This window comes from Drosophila subpulchrella, chromosome X (genome assembly GCF_014743375.2).
Source record: "Drosophila subpulchrella strain 33 F10 #4 breed RU33 chromosome X, RU_Dsub_v1.1 Primary Assembly, whole genome shotgun sequence".
NCBI lineage: Eukaryota > Metazoa > Arthropoda > Insecta > Diptera > Drosophilidae > Drosophila > Drosophila subpulchrella.
In genome coordinates this window covers 28220109-28239078 of record NC_050613.1, presented here as the reverse complement: position 1 = coordinate 28239078, position 18970 = coordinate 28220109, and the positions used below count along the sequence as shown (strand labels likewise).

The window sequence follows — 18970 nt, the reverse complement described above, 5'->3', positions numbered from 1 at the left end:
ACACACACACAGACACTGGGGCTTGTTTAAAAGTTGATTTCAATATAAGTTTTATGTTGCGTAATATTGAAAAGGGCGACAGGGCCCTGACGGGCATTAACTTTTAAATTTTCTACCATGAATCGAAGTGCTTCGATTAAGCGAGCAGCTGTCGGCGTCCACTGCAAAATATATTTGTTTCTAAAAACTAGAGATCCTTAGGCTTAATTTACCTACCTTCCTTCAACATAACTCCAATTTACAGTACATTATTTTATTCGATTTATTCATAGTTTATTTCAATATTTTATATGTTAGGCAAATTATGTAAAATTATAAAAAACGTATATATAAGAACCCTTCTATCAATTACAGTTAGATTACAATTTTTAATTATAATTGTTTTGATTTTGAGCTAATTTGAACAAATTGTTCGCAACGTCATCTTTTTTTTCATTTTTGTGTGTTTTTTTTCGAGATATTTATTACATCTATGTTGCGCTTGTCCAAATTTTAAATAAAATTCTACAAATAATTACTCTGTAAATAACTCTGAATACATAAAAAAAACGAGCACGATAAAAAACGTAAGGTAACTTATGATTTATATAATACTTTTGCTTATTTAAAACCAAGTATGGATTGGGTACATATATTCGCTTGATTCATCTAAAATCGGTGCACCCTATGTCAAATAACCTCGATTTTCTAGGGGCAAGTATGGGGCTGTACTTTACACGTCTATCGCTATTCAAAGCACTGGCTTTAAACTCTCAGATCATTTCTAGGCCTGCCTTAAACAACAAATCATATATTATTTAAGATTTTTTTCATTTTTCTGTTTTTTCCTCACACTTATGAAATTATGAAAGTAGTTCGGCAGTGCCTGAAAGTACATCTTTATTAAATAAAAATGCATCCAGATGTAGATTGCCCGGGTGGTGCTCGAAATTAAAAGTACAATTAATATAAATAATAAAAAAAATAGTTTGATTGGGAAATATCGTACAGTATGGTAGGTATGGTAAGTATTGTATGTGAATCTGATCTGAACTGTACCCTTAACTACTAGGGGTTGCTGCTAGCCTTCTGAATTATCCATTATTTCTCATCTCACTTACCATACTTTGTTGTCTTTAATGGTCTATACTCGTTATCATGTTTCTAGAATGATTGCTGTTAGATGCCTTGTGTGTATTTTCGTTTCCTTCGTGAATAGTTTTTGGATATTAAATGAGTCGTGTGAAGGTAACTTCAATTTCAAGGTGTATTTTCAGACATACATACATATGGCATGGCAATGGGGATACCAGCTATCGGGTTTGCTTATAACTTTTCTTTTCTTTGTTGTAATTGGTTGTATATTTAGTGCCTAGAATGTCATATATTTTTAATTTTATATATTTGTTATAGCTAGTACAATCGTTATTATAGCCGAACTTATTTCGCCGCGCCTTCTCTCTAGACTATATGTATACATAGAAGTTTCAATTCATTGTTTTAATTGCGAATGCAAACTCTTTATCCTACCGCTAAATGCCCTTAACAAACTTACCCGCTATAAATATACTTTCGTGTAGTTTATTTCCCGATTCGTGGTGGCTTCCGTAAACCAAAAAAAAAATATTAAGGATATAATTTGTATTCTTACGCTGAGTGGTATGGTATTCATTAAGATATAGCTTAATGCGATTAACTGTATGCATTTTACATTTACAATTTTATAAAATTTGCAAGATTTTGAAAAAATGAAGTGTTTGTTTCATTTTACTTTTAATTTTTTGCGCTTAAATAATCTGTCGTTGATTTGAAAGTTTCTTTTCTGTGTATAAATATTTTTTTCTTCATTATACGATATTTTTTCTGTTCGTAGGGTTTATACAATTTTAAAATTGTGTGTGTATATATAGGTCTCTTTATATACGAATAATGCATTTTGTACCAAACTAACTATAGTCTACACAAAAAAAAGGTGGTATTAAAATTGGGTTTTTACGTATATCCGCTTATACGAATTTTGGGATTAGATGGTTCTAAAAGCGATTTTCATACGCCCTAACGGATTGGAGTCTCTCTGTCGAATTGCATCCTCGTTGTGGATAACAATATATATATATATATATATATCCTCGTTTTTGTTTCTTTTGTTGTGTTGCATGTTCATCGATTTAATTACTAAAACCTACATCAGTCGTTTGGCACACAAGTCACGCAGTAGCGTGAACCACGGAACAGAATCCTTCTGGCGGCTATTTTTACAAGCCGCAACAGCGGATGTTGATGTTGATGTTACATTTTGTTGTCGACTGGGGCTGCGTATCGCATCTTCATCTGCATCTGCATCTCCATCTCCATCTCCATCTCCACCTCCATCTGCATCTCCTCACGCAATATAGTTGGCAGCTTCGGCTTGCCACGGATTCCTCCTCTGCTCCTCATTGGAGTTGCTGCTTGCCACCTGCTCCACCAATGCCTTCTCATCATATCATCTCGATCTCGATCTCGATCTCGATTAGCTGCCGATGGGGATCGCCGTGTGTGCCAAACTAGACTTCGGTGCCATCCTCGCCCTCGTCGTCGAACAGCTGGCTGGTGCTGCCCTGGCCACTGCGCGTCGCCGTCACGGACATAACCTTCTTCTTGGGCTTCGGTGGTGGTCGCGGTGGGATCTTGGCTGCCTTCGGTGAGTCGCCGCTGCTGCTGCCGGCATGGCTTGGCGATATGGCAGCTGCTGCCGCCGCCGTCGGAACGGGCGATATATACGCGGCATGGCCCAGTCCGGCTCCGCTGATACTCGATCCGGGCATTATCGTAATCCCCTGGTGCCTGACCCCGTACAGCGGCTCCGTGTCCAAGGAGCTCAGCCGTTGCTGCTGCTGCTGCTGTTGCAAATGCTGCTGCTGCTGGATCAGCTCGTGAATGGGCTCGTATATCTTGCTGGCATTGGTCGCCGACGACACGGACGTCAGGCTGGGCGTAGCCGGTAGCGGACGATCGCGCATTGAGTACTGCTGACCGCCCTGGGAGCCGGATCCGGAGCCGGTGGCAGAGCCAGAGCCGGCAATCTTGGTCAGATTCAGGGTGGAGTTGCCGCCGGCGGTGGTGCGCAGTCCCAAATTGTCATAGACCGGTTCCGCCTGCAGTTCGGCGGTGGTGGCGGTACCCGTCTCGCTGGGATTTGGCGAGGTGGGGCTCTGGAACTCGCTCAGCTGGATGGTTCCGTGGCCAGCGGCACCGGACGTGCTGGGCGCCCAGCTGGGGGCGCGCGGCTTGCGGGGAATGGTCATGTAGCCCTGTTTCATGACCACACCCGTAGCCGGCGAATAAACGACGGGGGCGGGCAGGAACGGCGAGGTGGTGGCCAAAGGATGCGGCTGCTGCTGCTGATGCTGCTGCTGTTGTTGCTGCTGCTGCTGCAGGAGGTGCTGATGCTGGTGCTGGCGACTGCTATTGGCGGTGGCCATTATGGCCAGGTGGCGGGACTTGGGATGCTGCAGCGTCATGAAGCCGTTGTGCGGAGCGGCCAGCGTCTTGGTGCCGTAAATGCCGTGCGGCGTCATGTGCGTGTAGACCGGACTGGTCAGCGAGGGAGGCGATCGGATGCCGTAGATGACCTGGTCGGGGATGTTCGACTGCGAGGACTGCATCGAGGGCGAGGTGGGCGGCACGCGGGCGGGGAAGGCCAGCAGGTCCGGCGGCAAGCTGTTGGCGTAGGCGTCGTCCACGTAGGTGTGGCGGGATCGGGGCGGGATCGTCGTGTCCGACAGAGCCACCGAGTGGGCTTCTTCGTCACGCGAGTGGTTGGCCACTGAAAAAAAAGCAGATGTAATACAGACATTACTATGTGTTTATATAAAGCTTACTTAAGATTTATAAGATTTATTATATAGGCAAACTGATAATACTAATTTGTAGGTACTCTTTAAAAAGTAATTATTACCTCTTCTTGATTATATTTAGCAAAAGGAGAACACAAGGTTTTCTATACAAAAGAAATTAAAATCAAAGGAGGTTGACCAAGGCTCATTATTTTTCAAGAGAAATGCCTGTCAATACCTATGGCCCCCGCTTATAAATATAGTAACACTCGAAAGCCCCCTTAGCAGATAGATTGAGTGTAGTGCGAAAATCAAAAATGAATATTTCACGCTTTTGTTATTTTAGTTGGCCATTCCGTTAACAGGGAGTTGTTAAGGGAGGCATTTATTTAATAAACGACAATTGGATGACGTTCATTCTGAATAATAGTACATGTACTGGTCGCACTCATCACTCTCATTGGTCGAGAGCACAAACTTGCGATGCTGATCCTCTGCTGTCGTCATTCGTCTTGGCTTGGCCTTGGGGCTCTTGCTGGGCTTAGGGGGAGCAGACCCATCGTTGAGCGTTTCCGGCATCGGAGAGACATCCTTGGGGGAATCGGGTAGCTCGGTCGAAGATTGGCGCGAGTGTTTCTTCCGCTTCAGGGGCGGCGACGAGGGGGGTGTTCCGCCCCCGGATAGCGAATCTCCGTCGTCCACGTTGCGATGGGGCGGCGATTGGGACAGGCCGCTGCTTGTGGCAGCACGCACCTGGAGGAGATCCACTTCCTCCTCCGTGTTCTCCTGCAAGGTGCGCTTAGGCGAACCCTCCGGAGTAGTGGATGCTACTTTCTTGCTCATGATGATGATGTTGTGCACGGACGCTAGTTTTTTTGGGAAGTGAAAAATTATGACTTGCCAAATTTCTTTCGTCTGTCAACTGTATGCCAGTTATATATGTATATATATATATCGATTATATATATCGTTTAAAAAAGGGTTTCCCCCTTTTAGTTTTACAAAACTTACTCTTTCAAGTATTGGAAAATACTTATTTATTGCCAATGGACTAATGCTTTCTGGCTATAATTTTATAACCTAAACCCATATCTAATATTAGTTGGGCTAAAATGATTGTTGTAAATACGTTTGGAATACATTTCAACATCTATAGTATATAATCTCTTGCCTTTTCAAATTAAAAACAGAATTGCATACGTATTGATTTACAATAAGCCTAACTAAAGTTTAGATTGGATACAGTTTTAAATAATAGCAGCCGCAAAGGACTGATCTACTGGCCTTTAATATATAAATAAATAACTTCATTTTGTATATTCCAATACTTGATAAAGTAAGTGTTGTAAAACTTAGCAAACGATATATATATCGATGTTGACACTTGACTGGAGACGAAACTTGCCGAATCATAATTTTTCATTCCGAAAGGGCAGAGCAGACGTAGTCAACCCAATATGCCGAAAAAGCCAACATCAAAGTTTCCGCCAAGGCGCACCTTGCACGAGATCTCCGAGGACGATGCGGATCTCCTCCAGCCGCGTCCTTCCACAAGCCGCGGCCTGACCAGTTCGTCGTTCTATCGCCCGCCGCCAAATTACTATTACGATAGTGATTCGCTTTCCGAGGACGAGGTCCGTCCGCAGCTCGCCGCCCCAAAGAAATCCGGAGTCGCGCGTAAGAGAGAAGACACCGCACCGACAACCCCCTCGTCGCCGCTCCTGAAGCGGAAGAAACTCTCGACCGAGCGTCCCGATCCCACCAATGAGATGCCGGAGCCCACTCTCATTTGGGGAACGGTCTGCAAGGCGTGGATGAAAACCCAGCCGCCAAACTGAATCGACTCTTCTGGACTCCATATTTACATATCCGATTTACATATTTCCGATCTTTGGTAATCAAATAAATGCCTTACATACAATGAATACCTTTCCTTAACTAATTATTTATTTCTGATTTTCGCACTACATTCCATCTATCTGTTCCGAGTGTTATGTGCGCTTCGGTTAGCTCCATGTGCCGCATAATCGGAAGCGGGGCCGAATAGTTTTTGACTGACGTTTCTCTGAAAAAATAATGATTCTTGGGTAATCCCCTTTTCGCATCAGCGGCGCTTTGGCACATGTCAACACTTGTTTGCCCCATCAGACCATCAGACGGCCAGACAGTCGGACAATTGGACAATTGGACAGGGAAACAGCATAAGCGACATGAGAAGTGCAGTCCATCAATTGCATTCAATTGTCTTTCCAATTGTCGGTGCAATTCAATTGTCAACACCAATTGGCAATTTGTTTGCCTTTTGTATTATTTATTCTAGCTCTTAAAGGACGAATCTCGTAACTCCCACTGGTCACTAAAAGAGGAAATTAATATTTGAATAGTAAAAACAAAAAATAACTAAATTGCATGACTTGAAAATGTAGAAAACATTACACACAATGATAGCCATGTATGTTTGCTAAGTTAATGAAAAATTTAAAACCTTAATGTAAAAAGTTATTTTTTCATTTTTAAAATGCAAAAATATTTCAATTTACTTTTGTATCAATGTAAAGGGGTTCCTAAAAATTAAAAAATAGGTTTTAATGAAGGAATATCTATCCAATATCTATTATAGCACCAAACATAACATTTCAATAAACAAATTAGTTTGTTTAACCTATTCTAATAGGTGTCCTGCTTTAATTGCCCATATAAATGTAGTTACTCTATCTAATTTTCCATTTTACTTGCAATCATTCTATAGAACAATCATCCACTTCTTCAGACTTAAGACATCACTTTCTCAGGATGACTGATGAGTGGGCCTGCCCTATCGACTCTGGCGTATCAGCTACAAGTCGAGCTAATAGATTCCCTCCGAATACAGGTGATTTACGGAGTTCATTTAGTGTGACAGCCACCGTTTAATATTGTCCGTAAATGGGACAAGTTGGTGAAAATTTGACATACATACGACGAGTTTACGAGTACGTATGTGGAACTCTGTTGGTCTGTTTGTCTTTTGAAGCTTTTGGTAGGGGGCGTGCGTTTAGGTAATAGCTGATGAGCGATTCGAAATTTAAAACAAACATCCGCCGGCCCAACTGACTGTTGAATTGGTGTTTTCCCGCACGTCGGGATGACCTGGTTGAGTTAGGATCCTTCGGCAAAGGACATTTTCTGTGTTGCCTTTTCCGCGGAAATAACAAGCGTGTTGACATTGGCGTTGGAATTGGCATGGTCAGTCCATTGACAAACGTCCTGGAGTGGCATTGAGATGGAAACCTTGGGTAAATAGACACAGGAGGAGTGTGTGTCGTCGCATCATTTGGTCCTCAAGCGCCATGATGACACAGAAAATAAGTCATGTACCTTGTGTTAAGTGCCAGAAAATTCAGGACCTTTACAAAAAAAAATATACCTATACATTTACGGTCAAAGGAAGGGAGTCTTTCGTTAGAGGGGTGATTTTTGTCATAAAGCTCGCTTTTCAATATAATGCTACTGTGATAATTACAAGTTTTATTTATTAAAATTAAACGATAATCACGCTTTTTAACTATCAGCGACACTGATTATTTTTGATTTTTATTACAAAGCCCAGGCCATAATCATCACTATTGTTGATTGAAACAACTGGCGAAATGTGGTCGGTTGTCGACTCTCCTAGAAAAAACATTGTAAAAAGTCGAACAACTAAATCGCCCCCATACCATGAATTTAATTGGCTGCTAAATACGTAATTTTGTTGTTTTTTTTTTTACAAATAATAAACGTTAATGACGAAATAAAATATGCAATCATGGCCAACATGTGTGGTTACAAATTTGTCCTGCAACATAAAAACCAAATCCCTTACATTTTTGGCTTTAAAGGGAATTAGAAAGTATTTAAAGCGCAAAACATAAATTTGATTGTTGGAAAAATTGGCAGATTGAAAATATATTGCAATAGGTTCTAAAAAGGGTACAAGTTGCCAGTTGGGCTTATTTTCCTATCCTCCTTTTTTAAAGGCTTAGAATTGTAATAGTAATTGTCCGTTAAAAATTTACTTTAATAGGATAATAGGAAAAAATCTCTGACATCTGAAAAGAATTTAATAACCCTTAAAATAATAGGAAAAGATAAAAAAAACCTAACTTCGCAAATATTAAAAAAATAGACTTACAAATTATATAAGTCCAGATGTTTAAAAAAAATTTGGGTACTTATTTTTCTACAATTACTAATGAATTTGAATTTGAATACTCACCATAGACCGTCTCGTCGAGCAGTGTCTTCTTGATCTCGAGGACATCGTCGCCACCATCAACACTCTCGATGTCCGTGCGCCGAGGCGGCTTCTCGACGGGATTCACCTCGTTGAGCAGGCTTTTCTGCATCTCCATGATGACAGAGCCCTCGAGCATGGAGCTGTTGTGCGTCTTGTCCATTTTGGAGGAGATCAGCCCGTCCCCGCTCATCATGGTGGTGTCCTTCTGGTAGGTCTTGATCCTGCGGCAGTACCAGAAGAGCGCCAGCACCACCACGATCAGCAGGAGCAGCAGCGTGGTGGTGATCAGGCAGATGATGAGGAAGACATTCGTCTGCGGATCAATGGTGGGCGCTCCAATGGCCCCCATTCCGCCCATGCCGTGGCCATCGGAGGCGGACACGGCGCCGGCATAGTCACCGCTCACAAGCAGCTGGAACTCGGCCTCCGCCCGTCCGCCGCGATTGTCCGCCACACAGGTGTAGGCTCCCTTGTCCGAGGCTCTCACGCCCACGATACGCAGCTCCGAGGTCAGCACCTGGGCGGGTTGTTCCGGCAGCTGCTCGACGGAGGTGAGGACGCGCACCCGCGGATCGTACTGCTGCAGTGGCCGTTTGTTGTACACCCAGGTGACATTCGGACGCGGACTGCCGACAATGCGGCAGGGCAGCGAGATGTTATCATGATTCGCCTCTACAAAGGAACGTACGGATCCGAGGATGCGGGGCCGGCAGGCGAAGTTCTCCGATGGCACCTCGCTCCACAGCTTGCCGCGCAACTGGGGCGGCTCCTGGCAATCGGTGGGCGGCGTATACAGACGCTTCTGGATGGCAAAGTCCCGGAAGTCCTGCAGCTCGCAGCTGCAATTCCAGGCATTGCCCTGCAGCGACAGATGCATCAGCTTCTGCAGATCCTTGAACGTCTCCTTGTGCAGATGGGCCAGTCGATTCTGCTCCAGCGAGATGGCGCTCAGCGCCACCGTGCCGGCAAAGACATGGAGTTGCACCTGCCGCAGTCGATTGTTTCGGAACTCGATGCGCGACAGGTAGCTCAGGTTGACAAACAGATGATTGGGCAGCACTTCGATCTCGTTGTTGTTGATGATCACGTTGCGCAGCTTCTCCAGGCCGGCAAAGGTGCCCGGATGCAGTTCCCGTATCCGGTTGCCCGACATGTCCAGCTCGATGAGGATGTGCAGGCCCTTGAAGGCCTCGCGATGCACCTCCTGGATGGTGCAGTTGCGCAGATACACCTTGTGCACATTCGGCAGGCCGGCAAGGAGGAACTCCTCGCGCCTCAGCTCGGGTATTTGGTTGTGGGCAAAGTCCAGCACCTGCATCTCGTTGCTCATGTCCAGCGGTATCTTCGTGAGCGCCTTGTTCTTGCAGTCGGCGCTCTTCTTGCCCGAATTCCAGTGACAGTGGCAGGGGCCGCAGCTCTGCATCCAGTCGGACGTGGCCGCTACCAGGGGCAGTAGAAGGAGAAGCATCGCTGCCCCTAGGAGCACGATGCCCAGCCGTCCATTCGCCTCCGTTCTGGTTATCATCATGGTCGTGTATTGGGATTTGTTGTTAATCCGTGCCAACACGCTCCAAGTTGGTTAACCACCAACTACGAACTAAGGAGCTCCAAACTCCAATCTCCAAACTGCTGCGGAGAAACCCCTTGACCCTGGTGGTCTGGGTCTGGATCCCGGTGACTGGGGCTGGCCTGTTTACTCGCCTCACCGCGTCCTGTGTACGTGCTGTAAACTCCTGCCCCCTGCTTTCCGGGGTTAATCCTTTTGACGCACTGTTAATTTGATTTCTGCACCCTTCGTGCTCCTGCTCCTCCTTGTTCGCCACTCCTTGATCCTTGCGAATGACAAGGCCGTGATTAATTAATGTCCCGGCGGACAGTGGTGGGTTCTAAGCTCGCAAATGACCGTGCTTCTCCTGTCGTTTCCACCTGAAAGAATGCGAAAAAATTCCAGAGAGTTTGTCAATTAATAAAGTGTTTCGGAAAGTGTGTGCGTTTTGGTTGGTGCTTGGGTTGGGCCCACCGCTGTCCCAAGGGACAGGGACACAAGGATATAGGGATACAGGGTTTTCAGGGATACAAGAATTCACGGGGATACCCATGGGGTTGCTAACGAGGCAAAAGGTGAGACATTAGCGGCAAGGCCAAAAAGGATTTGCCTTATTGGCAAAAGTTTGTTGTGTGTCATCAATGGGATTGGGTAATTAGCGAGGTAGCCCGGTATTCGGCATCATAACCTTTGGATGGGATGCATGCCTGTACAACGTACATGTGGTCCTGATGTAAGAGGATTATGTGCTGGGGTCGTCGGCCCACAGAAATAACAAATGTTTCCACAAACTGATCGCTTGGTACTTGTGTTGACTTTAAAATTCAGCATTACCCACATGTATTTTATGTCAGAGACATTTCTTTGAAACATAAATCTAATTATGTTTATTTAAAGATCTATTACAATAGAAAATTGAATTCCCGTCTTAGGCCAATGAGTGTTGTTTATAGTGAATCATTCTACTATTTTCTAAACCCATATATCAACCGTAATTAACCCTATCCATAACCAATTAAAATAAATCAGAGTTGACAGGCAATAAGCCTTTTTAAATAAGCCTCAATATTCCTCTCAACTGTTGATTTTAGGGAAACTACTTTATGACACACTATTTTTTTTTAAATAACAATTAAATGAATTTAAAATAAATATTTATTAGAATGAATAATTAATTTTTGTCTTAACCAAATAGCATTCCTTTATATTGAATAATGTATGCAAACATATCATTTAATTAAACACATTCATTTAGCTTAAATGTCTTCATTATTTTCTAAGCCCATCTCTAAGCCAATTAAAATAGACCACAGTTTGCAGGCAATAAGCCATTTTAAATTAGCGACTGTCGATTTTAAGTGAAATGTTCCGAAATAGTATTTTAATTTTCGGGCTAATTTCACTTTGAATGCAACTCTTTATTTTTTATGTATTTAATTTAAATAATTCCAGCACAATTAAAAGGATTTTTGTGCTGTGGGGGGATAATGTAGGATCCCCGAGAGCTCAGAAAGTGCTGTGCAGATGGAATCTCCCAGAGGAGATTGACAATGGGACGACAAAAGGCAGAAACAAGGATGCGGATGCGGATTCGGATCCCTCCTGCTCGCCTGGAGTCCCCTTAATCTGGTTCGTCCTCTTTTTGGCTCTTCAGGTGGCAGTCACACAGCGGCTTGATTAATGAAAATGTTGTTAAACTGTGACAGTTTGCGGCTTCTAACTGACTTGCGGCATCGCCGCCATGCTGGCCCGCCCCTGTTTGGCTCTGGATAAAGCCAGCCCATCATATTGGATGATATAATGGTGGTAACATGGGTAACGGGTAAAAGGGTGGATGGTTGATGGTGGTTAGTATATCGGAGGACCCACCCCGGGAGGGAGCTTTTCTTTTAAGCAATTGCAAACAAGACAGAAAGAAAATTTCTGCGGATGAAGGACCCGCCTCTTTAGCATTGAGCCGGGTTCCGCTTTAATTAAGCGCCATTCGTGACGTCAACACTTCCGAAAACCCAACCAAAAAAAGAAATGAAACCGCCACGTGCTCTCATGTCTATACACTTTCCAAACAAATATTGATTCATCCTGTTGTTGCGGCCCCAAAAACTTTATAAATACCGAAACACATCAATTATTTAGGAACTATAGCTATACGAAAACCAACACAATCAAGAGAAAAAGGCTTATATTTTGTTATACAAAAAAAAGTAATTCATAACTTAATCAATTCTTTTTCGATTGCCCTTCAATAACGTTTTCTTAGTTATTATTTATTCATTGAAAAATCAAAAAGAACCCTGCCCTCCCATCTAAAACTCTACAACGAGCTTTTATAAAGGGAAGAAGAGATATATCCGACTATGGTATACCTTCTTCTAAATATCCTTTTAAAAATATCTTGTTTTTCTGTAATATTTGTTCTAAACGTTGATCTACCAGGGTTATGGATATGAAAAGCACAGTTGAATTAATTTTTTTTTATATTTTACTGGCTAGCAAAAGCTATAATACCATAATTAATTATTTGTTTACCTTATAAATAACGAATCAAGTGAGTAGGGGGAATTTGATTTATTTCTTGGATACAAACCACTAATGGATTTAATTAGAACTGAGTTATGTTCCCCAATCGAGTTTCATTTAATTGCATTTCATTCATGATGGTTCTCAGTTTTAATTGATGCTTGCATACATTTAAAATGTATATCTATAGACATGTGTTTCTCCATTTAATATATATTAATTTTATTGTTTGACATAGACATGTATATTACCAAAAAAAAAGTGTTATGCATCCATTTCTACTAATATTTACTAATATTTTAATACAAACAGAAAGACAAATATTTGGGGTTCCCGATACGTTCTGGATTGAGCTCTTGTGTCGGGTTTCATTTGGACTGATTTCAAGTTCAAACCTTCGGGAAAATCAAGAGGCGGAGATAAGTGGGGCTTTTAAAGGCCGCTTCGTTTCATTCGTGCATTCGAATCCAGTTGGATGGATATATACACTCGTTCTTTGAGCATGCCCCCCGTGTGTGTTGTTTGTTTTCCTTTTGTTTGAGCACAATTTTTGTAAATTTTTTCGTTTTGTTTCGTTGCCTGTGTGTCAGCGGTTTTTTGCTCGGATAGAAAAAACCCCAAAACAAATTAAATATGCAAATAAAAGAAAAGCGGTGCAATTTTTCGCTTTGTTAAATATTTTCTCAATGGGTTTTCGTTCGTTGTTTCACCGCTGGGTAGCTGGTATTGGGTTGATTTCGTTGAGCGAGGGCCATTGTCGTGGGTTAGAAAGTGCAGGTTGTTGTGAGGATTAATGTTATGCGGTGAGTTCCAGGCGAAGAACCGCCAAACTTGGATTAATACCTCAAAACTTTTGAATGCGAAACGACGACGACGACCCACCCACAAAACTTTTGAGTTACGCATTCTGTAATGTGTATGTGAAATTTGTTGGGTTGGCAAAACCAACCAGTAAATCCTAGCTTTTGTCCCTGTCGGCAAATTAACATTTTTAGTGGTTAACTCGCAGATTAGAAGGATGCATTTCCGACACCCTATGGACTGTATAAGCCACATTTTGAGCACAATCACCTCGACTACCAGATACCCGTTAGAAATTGATTGTTAAAGAAAGGTATTCATTTGATATAGATGACTGTATGGCGTTTATTTGATTACCAATGATCTGGCATATACAACATATCTGTATTTACAACAATCATTTAAGCCCAACTAATATTTAGATATTAGATATAGGATTAAGTTATAAATTATTAATTTAATGCCCCTAAAGGGAAAAACTAACTAAGAGAATAAAAATATTACTTTTTTTTCGGAATACACTTTGTTATTCTGTTGAAGGGGCTTTCGAGTGTTATGTGCGCTTCGGTAAGCCCAATGTGCCTCATAATCCAAAGAGGGGGCAAATAGTTTTTGACAGAATGATTCTTAGGTAATCCATTTAAATTTTAATTTTAAATTACATTTTTTCATGAAAATTGTCTTAATTCTGAGAAGCTTTAAGCTGTGGGTATTGGCGAAAACAATACATTTCAGTTAAAATTTTGGTTTTATAATCAAAACTGCATTACTACATGAAGGACGGGTTTTAATATAGAAGTATTTAATTTCTTGACTTGCAGTTAACTGCTTCTAATTATAAATACTAATTTATCATTTTATAATTTTAATAATTTTAAATGACTAAAATAAACATGACAAAAATCAAACAAAAATGTGAAAACGCAGATACTTAATACTATGAGTAGGTAACTTGAGTACTGTTGTATTGATGATGGAAAAAAATGTAAGCGCATTTTATTTTTAAACCGCCAGTAAATTGCTCCTAATTATAAACACTGTATTACGGAATGTTGCAAACGCTAGGTACGACCAAAAAACAAACAATGCGAAAATACAAATGTGAATAATATGATTTCTCCTTTCTAAAAGCAGAATAAAATACAATCAAAGCTGCTAAATCTCAATCTTAATCCTCTGGTCTGCAACGTGTTCAAAATGCAAAATTTAGATTTTAATTTCATCTTTTCATCGCATTTATAAATAAAGCAATACAAATTGATTGTTTTATAAATAACTTAAGTCCGTCCGCGTTGGTTTTGGGCTGCAAACGGCCCCTGTCATAGAATTTAACGTTGTCATTTTATTGGCAATTGCGGTTGTAATTGCTATATGGTGGGCTCGCCCCATATTCAAACGATACAATACGATGCGATTCGAACTGAACTGAACTGAAATGAACCCGAAAGTCCAGGGCCTGCCCACAAAATCCATGGACAGGCGACCATTGTCTATTGTCAGCTTAAATCGATTTAAACAAATTTAATTGCTTTGGTTTCGGGTTTCGTTTTATTCATTTTATGGCGCCCAATTCACATTTCTTTGTTTTTTTCGCTTTTTTCTTGTTTTCCGCTTTTTGGGTTCTGGGTTCTCGCTTTTCCATTTTGTCGTATGCCAATTGGCAATGGCATTTTAAGTGTGTCTATGTAACACAAAAGTTGTTGAACCGTTGAAAGCGGACAAGAATTCAATTTTTTGTTATTTTGTCGTCACAACAATTTGTTGCTAAATGAAGCGAATTTCTTTTTTCCCCGCCTTTCTTTTATTATTTGCCCTGTTTTTCCGATCCATTCGCGTTAAAGTAACATCAGCAATGGCAAATGGCGAATATCAATGTCTAAATATACATATAGGGGTACCCATCGCCAGGAAAACCAAGCGCCAAAAGCTCCTTTGCCTATTTTTACGTCAAGGTTGTTATAATTTTTGTCCCCAAGGATTGTAACGCCGGAAGGCAGTTATTTTTATACTCCGTTAGACATGGGGGTGTTTTCGCTCAAAGGTCAAAGGGGTCAACCAAATTTAGTTGAAACATATAATATAATTTTTATAAATATCCCTATTCTTTATTTTCTATAGCTGTCATATTAAAATGTATCTCTTAGTTGACAAAAAATGTATCTCAGAGTATACCAACTTCGACCTTTCCAAGTTCCTCTTCAACTTCCCCTCTTGTTTGTAATTGCTCTCTGAATGCGATTGTTAATCTAGCTGCTATTCAAAGAGCTTCCCATAAAAGCATGCGGTTCTTGTACGAAAATAAAAGAGGAAAAAGAAAAACAATTTCATATACATATTAGCTTTTCGTCGTTTTTCGCCACTGATGGCGACGAACGATGCAAGAACACTTCTTCACATGTGTTTTTGTCCACCTAAATTGTATTGGTGGTGTTTGCTCTTTCGCCAGCACGCTTTTGGGCACTCCTGGTCTATATGGTTATTTGTCCCTCTATAAAGCGCTTTTATTGTGGTCACTACTGTGGGCTGAGGAGCTCATTTAGTAGTAACAATTTCTCGAACCCTACCTCACTCCTTACATTCAATTTTTAGTCAAATTTTATTTTGTAGTATAGCATATGCATATAGAAACTTTATCTAGCATCAGAAAAATATCATATTGTTTTATTTATATTTATATTTTTAGTTTTGTATCCTAGTTTCAGGGTCTGCCAGCCCACAGTGCACTTAAAGCCTATTTGCAAATTACTCTGTGTCGAATTGGCGCCCCAAGTGTTGCTCGGTTACCCGCGCTTCAATGGTCATTGCAATCATTTAACTGAATGGAAATGGAGGCTGCGAAAAAAATGTCATCCTCCCGCCGTTTCCCCTTTTCTTTTATAGCGGGGCTTTATTAAAAAATGGAGTAAAAGAAATAGAAAATGGAAAATATTTTTAAGATTAGAGCTGGTGGTAGGGGACTCCAAAGCCTTTATGGATATAACAGGGATATAAACACTGTTGTGAAGTGTCCCGATAATTTATTTTCACTTTCGTTTTTCTAAATACAAGTGAAGGTATATAAACCTTTTATTGAAATAGTATTTTGCCTTGAGCCCTTAATAACATTATTTTAAAGAAATCTAGAGGTTTGGGAAAACCACCAAATAAATTGCTTTGGCGATGTAGCGCAATTGCTTAAATGGTTAATCTTCCAGAACTCGGAAGAGATTGGCACGAATTGGACTTGACCTTAGCAAATTAATTTAGGGCTATACAAAATTAATGATTTGAAATTTTTTTAGTACCATTCAAGTGCATTTGGCTGTGCGTTGATTCTTAGTTTCGAGTGTATGGGCTTATATATATATGAAAAAGTTTCCTTGGGTTAATTAATAAAATAAATGTAATGAAGGAAACATGTTTTCCGTATGTTTACCACAAATGTTTACAAGGGTCGCGCCGGATAAAAGAGTTCAAGGCTTAATCGAATATCTTTTAATCTGAACGAGTACGAGGACATGAAGAAATAAGCTCTCCTGAGATTATACACTTTATGGGAGCCAAAGTTGGCTTCTTAACTGCGTGACATAAACGTGGGGTTACAATTACCGTAGATGGCATACAATGTTGACAAATTCTTTTGGGGAACGTAAAGTATGCGTCCAAGATGATGCGTGGATATTACATACATACGTTGTTGTGGCACTATCGGAGTGCCGAGCTTACAACATTGTAAGGCAGGTGCATTTTGCTGTTCAGATGCATTTCCATATCGAATATTGGCAAACTGCACGCGACGGCTTGATAAGTTGCGGTGAGTCGAGCCTGTCAACATGTCGCATGCCAATCATGTGCAGTATTTGGAGGGGGCAACATCCTATCTTTGGTGGCGGAGCAGGACGATCCCTGGAGCATCTGCGGCTCGCAGGTGCAATCATTGCCATATTACAGTGGTCATGCTTTGCTGCATTGCCACACCGCCATCATCATCTTTCGCTTGTTGCCACGGACGGCGACATTTTAAGGTTTCATAAGCTGGTGAGGGAGAGGTCCGAGTTCGAGTCCAGCTTGAAATGGCCCGAAGGCTGCAGGACGGAGGTTGGAGGATGGAGGATGGACTCAACTGTCATCTGGCTGCTTGCCTAATCAAATATTCAATTTCTTGCTCCTCTCTCGCATCTTCATGGTTCATGGTTCATGGTTCCTTTGGCTTGGCCCCAAGCTTTTGGCCCTGCTGCAGTTTGTTTTTCAATTTCAGTCGAAGCTCCAGCAGCAGTCCAGTCCACCACCTGCCATGACCACGCCCCCTGCCCCTGCCCCGCCCCCGCCCACGCCCACGCCCCTTTTCAATTTGCTCCACTTTGGAATTCCCCGACTCGCCTTCATCAGCGCTTCAAAACATGCATAGTGTGGCAACAGGCGACAAAACTTTCGCTATCGAAGGCGCCAAAGTATGAAGGCGAAAAATCACAAAAACAAAAAAGAAAAGAACCAAGAATTGAACTTTCTTGATTAAAGTGTCTGCTCAGCTGGCGAGAAGACGACGGGCGTTAAGGCAAATGTTTGAGGTGGCGAAACTTTTACGCCGCCTTCGGTTGCAAAAGTTAAACTTTAGCTTGGTTTTTAGTCTAGACAAGATTGCCCTATGGATTTTGTTCAGCCCTTAGCACCACTAATCACACTAATCAAAATATTAATCATAAATTAGAAATATAGAATTTGTGGCCATAGGAGCAAGAAAAAACTTGTAATTTAAACAATACTTTTAAAAATTGTGTAGCAAGGCTTAGGAAATTTTTAAAGCCCGCATGTTAAACCAAAAGTAGGTTTTAAATTTACAATGTTTGCAAACGTTTTTAGTTTTAAAACCTACTTTTAGTTTAATGTAAGGTCGAAATCTTATTAGAAACAACCCCTTAAATAACGAAAACTACCTTTACAACATTAATGATTAAATTGACATAATTTAAATTTACATAATTTCTTTTTTTTTTAAGTGTAGTGCATGGTACGACCTGATTGGAATTACGCCCAGACATGAAACCTGCGAAAGTGGTGGACTTGATTGCTGCGATTATAATGATTCAGGCCGAGATCTGAAGAAAATCGAGTAAGGAAACGGAGTTTATATACTTTCTTTAGGAACCTTAATTTTTTCAAAATTGTACAAGTAATCACATGGATAATTTGGGTTATATATTCAGGAATTCTGTTTCTCTTTTTTCCCATTTTTCTCTCACCATACTCGTAAAGTGCTTTCCGCATTATTAAAGCTTTTTATCTGTTTCATTTTAAATAATATCAGCATAATTTACCATCTGAGCTGAGCCATCCATCCTCTACCCCGCAGATCGTCGCTTGAATAATTGATGCTTGGAAACGAGGAGTCCTGGAGTCCTGGAGTGTCTCGTCATCCCGGAGTCCTGTCATTTTGGCGACCCTTCGTCCTGCCCCAGGCGTTATGAATTTCTATGCTTAAATCGTTAACGGGCGTTGAGCTCAATATTGTGCTATTTATTTACGATGCACTTACTCACTGGCACGTCAACCAACCAAGGGGCACACATTCGCACGAGATATTACACGCAACTGCGTTGCCATTTTGCGAAGAGCCCCCGCCATTCTCCATTCGCCGTTCACCGTGTGCGCCATTTTTGTAATACAATTTAATTTGTTTTGTCCCGACATATACTCAGTATCGCGCTTACGTCATGTGGCCTGACCACAGAGAGGATGGCTCCTCTTCTACATGCTCCAGCCCCGCACTTTGACCTACGACCTACAACCTACAAGCTACAAGCAACGAACAACGACCGTAGTGCACCCACTCCCCAAAACCGACGAGCTTTACCAACCAACACGCATTATGCCATGTGCTCAGTGTGCATAATAATAAAACACGTACATGCAAACGTGGACATACATATGCGAGGACCGAACTTTGCATCAATCATATCGTATTGGATATATGTATATGGACAGACAGACAGTCGGTGTAATTTCCACCGAGCCCACGTCCTCACTCCCCGATATCCATTAGGCTGTGCGGCATGATGTATATATTCTTTA

The 18970-nt window shown here is 41.5% G+C and overlaps 1 protein-coding gene across 1 annotated transcript in view; it reads right to left on the bottom strand.

Moving 5' to 3' along the window:
* Window positions 1-267: 267 nt before the first annotated feature.
* The window catches only part of LOC119556265, a 112399-nt gene continuing 93696 nt past the window's right edge, over window positions 268-18970 (bottom strand). The window contains exons 5-6 of the mRNA XM_037868314.1: window positions 8035-9981; window positions 268-3787 (exon numbers count right to left, since the gene is read on the bottom strand). Of these exons, the coding sequence (XP_037724242.1) occupies window positions 2526-3787; window positions 8035-9583 (2811 nt within the window). The 5' untranslated portion in view covers window positions 9584-9981 and the 3' untranslated portion in view covers window positions 268-2525. The remainder of the gene's footprint in view (window positions 3788-8034; window positions 9982-18970) is intronic.